The following is a 9045-nucleotide window of genomic DNA, read 5'->3' on the forward strand; positions in this document are numbered from 1 at the left end:
TTGGCCTAGCTGTCCAATCGCCTGTGAGATATAATGCTGGCTTACTGTGTTGTAGTCACTGTATCAATTGATACCTTAACATCTTCTCTATGATGTTCTCTTATGGAGCCTTGGAGAGATCCCTAAATCCAGTTTGAGATTCCTGGAGCACTGATCCATTTCCTCCCTGCACCATCACCTTCAACAAATTCAACAGAACAGATCTGAATAAGGTACTCACAAATTTTTAAGCTTTAATAACTTATGAAACCAAAAGAAATAATCAGTAAAAAAAGTACTTGAAAGTAAATGTATTAACATTTAAAACTACTTACACAATGTCTATATTGTATTATAGATTCTCATTGACCAAAAGAAATCATAGGTAAATTATCTATGTGGTGACAAAATTATGACTAAGAAATAAAAAGAAAATGTAACTATTTTGAACCATTTACAGATTTTTTAATCGTTATCTGTAAACCTAATGTTATTAAAGTTTAAAATTTTTAACATACCAACTACCTCGAGAGCTTTAGAATTTATAACAGATGGTCCAAACAAATTTGATACATTTACTTAATTGCTTCCTAAACATTTAATAGAGTAAAAGTCCTTTTTCATTAGTTTGAACAAAACAGGATTCTGATCTTTTTTTATTGTTTTAGGTGAAACTAGTGGCTACAGTTATCCCTTATTTTAAGAAAAGCAATAAAATTTTTCCCTAAGTTTAAATTCTGCATAATCAGAAAGCAGAAACTAATTTTTTCTAAATATTCTGAAATGTCAATATTCTGAAATGAAATGTCAAGTAATTAAATATTGAGACATTAGGGACATCTACTGGCTGAAGTGTAATGTTACAAAGCACAACTATTAGACTATTAACTAACAAAGTACAGAGTTACAGTTGTAAGAACTGAAAATATAAATAAGGGCAAAAACCACCTCGTCTAGGATACTGGTTTTTAAATGTTTAAGAAAGAATCTTTCTAATAGGAAACCCAACATATATAACAAAGTCGGACTACTAAAAGCTGAGGTAGGGGCCTCCAACCCCCACTCTTCACTAATTTGCCCAGCAGAAGCCAGACTAATGAAAAGCCCTAAGAGGTAGTCTGGGCAAATAACATTAACTGTGGCTTGGAAGGAGGCACAATGAGAAGGAACAGTATCTGCAAAGTTTTCTCTTACCCATCTTTACCCTGGAGACATCTTACAGACACTGGTGTACAAAGGATAGTGGTTAATGGGCACAGAGAACAGAAGAGTAGGGCGTAGGCACCTGAAAGGCAACAAATCTCTTTCCACAGGGACATTGTTTATGTGCTCATATGATGCAGCACTTCAGAAAACATTAGTATAACTTTCCTGAAAATGCAAAATAAGAAAACAACACATTGGCTTTTTTACCACAGGCCAGTTAGAACTAAGTTTCTAGGTCCTATGGGCTTTTACCAGCCAGGCCCTGGACTGGTCTAGTCTTGGAAATAAGAGCCCAGTTTCAGGTCCCAGCCTCCTCCCTTCAAAAGGACATGGATGTCCATAAAATCGAGGCAAGAAACAGAGCTCTCCAAGGCCCCTCTCTGTGGCAGAGACTCCCAACCTGGATAGCAGCTTATCAGCCAGGCTTGGGGTGACAGGCTGCAGCAACGTTCCAAAGACCCGCAAACATTCCAAAGCCACATGAAGCACAGTACCCAGCCAGGGGGCATCCACTGGGCTCTCCCAGCTCAACTTCCATGGTGCATGCCTTTGGACAAAGCCATTAGTTTGCCGGACACAGCTGGACACTGCCTCCAGAGCCTTATAGATCTGAAAGTTCTCATAGTGCTCAGCTACCTGCCGGGGCAAAGTGGCCACTGCATTCACCAAAGCATAGTCCTCTGCCTGAGCACGAACTGATGGCCCCACCAACCCTGCCTCACTGGGAAAGCAGGCCGTGCAGAAAACCGGATAGGTCCCAGAAGGATTTATTCTTTGGGCCGTGCACCGGTTCAGGAGACCTCCCAAAGCATCTGCCAGCTCAGAATCTAGCAACTTAACCACCTTTTCATCATAGTAATCACAGTCCCAGTTGGGGACGCCCTGCCTAAGAAGAAAGTATCGGAAACCATCCACAGTGTAGCGATCAAGGCAAGTCCTGGGGTCCACCACGTTACCCAAGCTTTTAGACATCTTTTGGCCACAGACCGTCCAGTGAGAGTGGACATAGATGCGGTGTGGTGGGCTCATGCCGGCCCCTAAGAGGAGGGCAGGCCAGTAGATAGCATGGAATTTAAGAATGTCCTTGCCTATGATATGAGAGGTGGTGGGCCACCAAGATTTAAACTCAGCATTTGGGTAGCCAATTACAGTAAGGTAGTTGACCAAGGCATCCAGCCATACGTAGATGGTCTGCGAATCGTCCCCGGGCACAGGAATGCCCCAATGCAAGTGGCTGCTCTTTCGAGAAACAGACAGGTCCGGCAGCTCCTCCTCCAGCCACTGAAGAACTGCGCGATGAAATGGCTCGGGTGTGATTGCCTGAGGGTCGCCCCGCAGCCACCGCTGAAGCGGCTCTCGGAACTGAGAAAGCCTGAAAATGTAGTTCTCTTCCTTGGTCCAGGACACAGGGTGCCCACTCTCTAGAGACACAGGACACGAACCGCCTGACGAAGACGGCTGTCGGGTGACTTTGGCCTCAGGCAGGAAGCACTCTTCGGAGGCGCAATACCAACCTTCGTAGAGCCCCTTGTAGAGCAGACCCCGGGCCTCCAGCAGTCCCCAGAAGTGCTGCACAGCGATCCGATGCCGGGCTTCGGTGGTGCGGATGAAGTCGGTGGAGGAGATGCCGGCCGCCCGGAAAAGCTGCTGGAACTGGGCAGACACTCGGTCGCACAGCTCGGTGGGGGCCAGGCCCGCAGCGGCTGCTGCCTGCTGAATCTTCAGGCCGTGCTCGTCCGTACCGGTGGAGAATCGCGTGGCGGCAGCGCCGGGAACTCGGAGGCGACGGTGGCGGCACAGGGCGTCCGCCAGCAGAGCGGAGTACAGGTGTCCGATGTGCGGCGCCGCGTTCACGTAGAAAATGGGTGTCGTGAAGAAGGCGCGAGCGCCGCCAGCATCGTCGCGGGCACCCAGAGGGCCCGAACTGTAGTGGCGTGGGCCGGAGTACTCCAGCAGCCGGGCTCCTGCACTGGCTCCCGGACGCCCCAGCCGCCGGAGGACAGAAGCTCGCAGCATGGTGCCCGCCCGGCCGCGGCGCCGCAGGCGGCGTCCTGGAAGCACGTGGGAGGGGCGCATGCGCAGCCGGGGCGTCCCGCGGCTTCCGGCCGGCCGGAAAGCCAATGCGGTGCGGCCCGGAGCGCCGGCCCACGGCCGCCCGGCCCGCCCCGCCTCTCGGCCCCGCCTCTCGGCCGTTGTGCCTGCGAATGTGCCTGCGCGCGGGAAAGACGGCTTAAAGGGACAGAGTTGGGGAGAGCTTAGGAAAGCGGGTTCTTGTAGAACATCCCGTGCGCCCTGCGTTTGGGCTGTCATTTGTTTCTGTGGATCTGATTTCCTCTCTCGGCCGACCTGCTCGTGGAGCGAGAGTTCCGCACTCGGGCACCTTCCCGACCCCGGCGGTGAGCGGCGGCGCCCTGCGCCACGCGGCGCGCGCCCCGCAGACGCCCCGGCCGACGCGGGGTCCGAAACCCGCCTAGTCTGATCCCAGCTCCTAGCTGACACGATGACTCTGGAAGGAGGTGCGTGGAAAGAAGCAAAATAATCATCTCATCACTTGAGGGGAGAATAAGAATCTGCAAACTAATGGAAATCCTCTCCCTAAACACAACCTTGTTACATCAGCCGGGGGGAGATTTGTCCTGTGCCAGGTCTTCGCTAAAGATCACGGAGATCCCTCGAGACACGTGAAATGCAGTCTGTCGTCACTGACCAGAATCGACCTTCAACCTTCTTTCTCAAAGTGTTGTCAGTAATTTTCGTTCGACGTGGCCTCGCAGTTCTTCTGCAGCACTTTTTCGAGTTTGCTTTTAGTGATGGAGAGTATGCCTCCTGAGACCAGACTGGATTTGTATTAATCCTCGCTCCGTGAAACATTCTCATCTTTGGCCCACGATTGGCTTTTTTTTTTTTTCCCATTTAAATACTATGTTCACTTACTAATAAAATGCAATCCATGGCCTGTGAACCCGCAACCTAACCTAACAACCAGAAGCGGGTCTCTAACAGGTTACGAAGAGCAGCCCCGGGGACTTTGTTAGAACTGCACCGTCTCAGGCCACACACCCCGCCCCCCTCCCCACCTACTCTAGGGGTGGAACCCAACCATGGAGGTTTTAATGAGCAACCCAGGTGACTCTGATGCACCTTCAAGTTTGAGAACCACTGAACGAGAAGATGGCCAGCGCTTTAGGTCTATGGGCTCCTTTTCTCCCTGTCTTCTTGTCTTCCTCCCAGAGGTCATCATTATCCTAAATTCTGTACTTTTGCATTCGTGTTATCACATATATAGTATGTTTAAGCAACATATTGTTTAATTTTGCTTGTATTTAAACAGTCTAAAAAAGGATATCATGCTACATGTGGTCTTCTTCCACTGATCATTTTCACTAAACGTTTTGTTACTAAGATTAATTCATTTTCTTTCTGTAACTCTATTACTTCATTTTGACTGCTGGATAATAATTTGTGAATGGAGGCATTTGGTAAGTTGGATCAGATTTCTGTGGTGATATGGAAAGTGAAGAAATCAAATTCTCTATACAAGTTACAAGAGGTAGCAGTAAATATTCTTTGAATACTTAATTGATACACTCTATTTAATCCAGCAGTTTTGGAAAGGAAGATGAAGAATACGTAAAACCTAAAACTGGAGGGGATGTATAACACCCTCCAGGACAAGGAGACAAATCCAGTCTTAAATGTCTAAGAAATCAAGTTTTCCAGTAACTCTCCACACCCCCCATCCAACCCCTTTTCCATGGAATCCATTCTTGAGCATACAAATATGCTGGGTTTTCTCCTGTTTTAAGGAGAAAAAACTCTAGGGGGCGCCTAGGTGGTTCAGTTAGTTAAGAGGTTGCCTTTGGCTCAAATCATGATCCCAGGATCCTGGAATCGAGTCCTGCCTTGGGCTCCCTGCTCAGCCGGGAGCCTGCTTCTCCCTCTACCTCTTGCATTCTCCCTGCTTGTGTGCTCCCTCTCTCTGTCAAATAAATCGTTGGAAGGAAGGGAGGGAGGGAGGGGAGAAGGAAGGAAGAAAGAAGAAACTCAACGGGCACTACTGCTCCATTAACTTCCCTTTATAGCAAATTCCTTGAAAGAAATGGCTATTGGTGAACTTCGAGTGGTTCAAGTTGTTTGCTCTAAGGAGCATACTATTAACTTTCTTGTATAAATTTTCTGGTACTTACATGCTAAAGTTTCTCTAGCTATGTATCTAGGAATGACATTGCTGGATCATAGAGGATACCAAACTTCAATTTCACAAGATAATGCTAAGTTGTTTTCCAACATGGTTAGACAAATTTACATCCCCATCACAACATACTATTACAGAAGTCTTTCCAATACCTGGTATTATCTCCTTAATTTTTCCAGTTAAGTAAGTATAAAATATTATCTCACTTAACATTCATGGAAACATTACACACAATAGCCAAAAGGTAGAAACACCCCAAATGTCTATACTCTGATGAATGGATAAACAAACAATGGATGATGAATGGATAAACAAATGGTATATCCAACCATTAAAAAAGAATGAAGCACTGATACATGTTATCACATAGGTAAACCCTACATGGGTAAAACAATGTGCCAAATAAAAGAAACCAGGGATGCTGGGTGGCTCAGTCTGTTAAGTGACTGCCTTCAGCCCAGGTCATGATCCTGGGGCCCTGGAATTGGGTCCTGCATCAGGCTCTTTCCTCAGCAGGGAGCCTGCTTCTCCCTCTGCATGCCGCTCCCCTCATGTTCGCTCGCTCTCTCTCTCCCTGACAGATAAATAAATAAGTAACTAAAATCTTTTTAAAATAAATAAATAAAAGAAACCAGGCACAAAAGACTGCAAAATAAAGATTCCATTTATATAAAATATCCAGAATAGATAAATGCATAGAGATGGAAAGGAGATTTGTGGTTTCCAGGAGCTAGGGGAAAGTTGGGATGGAGACTGAATGCTTAGAAGATAAGGGTTTTCCTCTTGGGGTGATGAAAGAGATCGGAATCTAGATAGTAATGGTCATTATACAATATTGTGAATGTGCTTAACGTCATTGAATTGTACACTTTAAAATAGTTAAAATGATAAATTTTATGTGTATTTTACCACAATATAGTGTTATCTCACTATGATCTTAATTTGCAGTTACTGAAATAGAAGTGAAGCTAAGAATCTCTGTGTGCTTTTAACCATGTATGTTTCTTTGCCTGTGATGTGCCTATTTGTATTTTTGTGTCTGTTTTTTCTATTGACTTGCTTTTTATTTTCATAAGGTTTTTATATATTCTTGATGCTGTTCCTTTATCGGTTGATATTTTACAAATATCATATACCACATTTTTACATTAAACTTCTTAATGAGTAGTTCTTAATTTTAATTTCGTAGAATTTATCAAAATTTATCTTATGCCTGTCATTTTATGGTTAATCATTGTAATTATTTTGATTTTTTTTTTTTTTTTTGCTTTAAAAGCATTTTTAAAAAGCATTTTAGGGCGCCTAGGTGGCTCAGTGGATTAAAGCATCTGCCTTCGGTTCAGGTCATGATCCCAGGATCCTAGGATCGAGTCCCACATCGGGCTCTCTGCTCAGCAGGGAGCCTGCTTCCCTTTCTCTCTCTCTGCCTGCCTCTCTGCCTACTTGTGATCTCTGTCTGTCAAATAAATAAATAAAATCTTTTTTTAAAAAATGCCTTTTAGTACTCTGATGTCAAAATAAATATTTATCCGTATTTTCATATAAAAATAAATAAATATTATAAATATAAATAAAATATAAATATATAATATAGTTTATGTAATATATAAATATAAATAAAATATATATAATATAAATAAATAAAAATATAAAAATATTCTTTTGACGTTCAAATTCTTCATGTCAAATTGAAATTTTTATACATGATACAAGATGGGGAACCAATTTCATCCCCATCTAGATGATCAATTGTCCCAGCTCCATTTCTCTACTGATCTGCCATGCTACTTCCATCATATATTCTATTTCCACATATGCAGGCTTCTGTTTCTAGGTTCTTTAATCTATGGTATTGGTTAAGTGGTCTATGCCTTGTTAATAACAGATTTAATTACTATAGGCTTATAATAAATCTTAATATTTAGTCTTAGTAGCTCCTCCTTCATCTTCAGTAGCGTAGGGGAGCCTGGGTGGCTCAGTAGGTTAAACATCTGACTCTGGATTTCAGCTCAGGTCATGATCTCAGTGTGATGACATTAAGCTCCTCAACCGGCTCTTTGCTAAGTCTGTCTTCTCCATTGAACCATGAGTTTTTTTAGTCATCTTGTGTACCAGCCAGCATCTAGTTCAGTGCCTGGAATACAGCAGGCACTTAGTAAATACAGTGAGTACTTAAGTCATCTTCCAGGTCCTGTAACAGGGACTAGTGAACTTCATATATCCAATTTCTGCTACCCAGGAGCTCACAGCCTATCCTAAAAAAGAGGACCTGAGAAATGACTGGCATGAAAGCACTGTGACTGTCAAATGAGTCACACTGGGTGAGAGTCTCTTGTCTTTTTAGCCAAATTGAAATTGCTTACCATCAACCACGGAGAATGCAGGACCGTGGAATTTTCTTCAGTTAAGATCACTTCTAAGAAGCAAACTATTTAAAGACAAGTAGGCAGAAGGAAGAGACAAGAGATCGTAGTGATCTATCATCTAATCTATACACTTTCTTTTTAAGATTTTATTTATTTACTTGAGAGATAGGTAGAGGGAGGAGAAGCAGGCTCCCACTGAGCGGGGAGCCCCATGTGGGGTTCAATCCCAGGACCCTGGGATCATGACCTGAGCCAAAGACAGACGCTTAACAGGCTAAGCCACCCAGACACCCTTCCCACCCCTACTTTGAGAGTTTTCATATGTACTCTTCAATGGAATTGAAAAATCTTTACAGGTTTATGTTCTCTAGAATCTGAAATGTGATCAGGTTTATTTTGTAAATAATGGGAGTGGTGGCAGAATCGCTTCCTCCCTATTCCTATCCCCAACCCTGTTTTATAATGGAAGCACATTAAAAAATTTATTTAGTGCTATTAGCCAAGCATAGTGTTAAGATATGAGATAAGATGATCTCATTCAAGCTTCATAACAAGCCCATGAAGTAAGTCCTATTATTAACTCTATTTTGTAGGGGAGGAAATTGAAACTTGAAGGGGTCAAGTAACTTGCCCAAGATCACGTCTGTGGTAAGCATTCGAAGCAGGATTTGAAGCCAGGCAGTCTGACTCCAGGACTCAGAGCTTTGATGAGTGCACCACACTACCTGAGCTGAACATGATAAAATGCAGTGAACACTCATTATAATTGGTCCATTGTAAATTGTTCTTGAGTTCAGGTAAATGGCAATTTATAGCACTGAAAGAATCAAATTGTCAGTTTTGTAGCCTTTTTTTTTTTAATTAAGGATACTTTGGGACCTGTAAAAGTGTTAATAGTTACTCTCATATGCTGCCTAACTATGGAGTATTTTAAACTGATCATCCACATAACTGTCCTCCTTTGCAACTAAATAAAATCTTTTTATTAAAATATTGTAATATAATTTTTTATATTTGGCAGCTTTCATTAGCATATTATTTTTCCAGCAGAAAGACTTTTCTGTTGAAAGAAATCCTCAAAAGTGCTACCTAAAGACTTAAGTGTTTGTTTTTAAAAAAACAAAAAACTACTTTTCTCCTTTTAGACTCCAGAAACAGTTTCCTCCTAAAGTGACTTCCTTTCTGGAAATGATTTTTGTTTCCAACCATGTTGAGAATCCTTTTTTTTCTTTTTTTCATTCCTTCTCTCTTATTCTTTCTCTTTCTCCCACCCTTCCTCCGTCCTTTTGCTTTGCTGGT

The 9045-nt window shown here is 43.1% G+C and overlaps 1 protein-coding gene across 1 annotated transcript; it reads right to left on the reverse strand.

Annotated features, from left to right (window-relative positions):
• Positions 1-208: 208 nt before the first annotated feature.
• Positions 209-3276, reverse strand: MARS2 (methionyl-tRNA synthetase 2, mitochondrial). Its single transcript, XM_059168499.1, has one exon. The coding sequence runs from the start codon at positions 3259-3261 to the stop codon at positions 1417-1419; it is 1845 nt and encodes a 614-aa protein (XP_059024482.1). The 5' UTR covers positions 3262-3276; the 3' UTR covers positions 209-1416.
• Between the last annotated feature and the right edge of the window lie 5769 nt (positions 3277-9045).

The sequence above is a fragment of the Mustela lutreola genome, chromosome 3 (assembly GCF_030435805.1).
Source record: "Mustela lutreola isolate mMusLut2 chromosome 3, mMusLut2.pri, whole genome shotgun sequence".
NCBI lineage: Eukaryota > Metazoa > Chordata > Mammalia > Carnivora > Mustelidae > Mustela > Mustela lutreola.

Bases quoted from the DNA above. Each gene is read 5' to 3' on its own strand.
- MARS2 (XM_059168499.1), bottom strand. From the start codon at position 3,261: ATGCGCCCCTCCCACGTGCTTCCAGGACGCCGCCTGCGGCGCCGCGGC.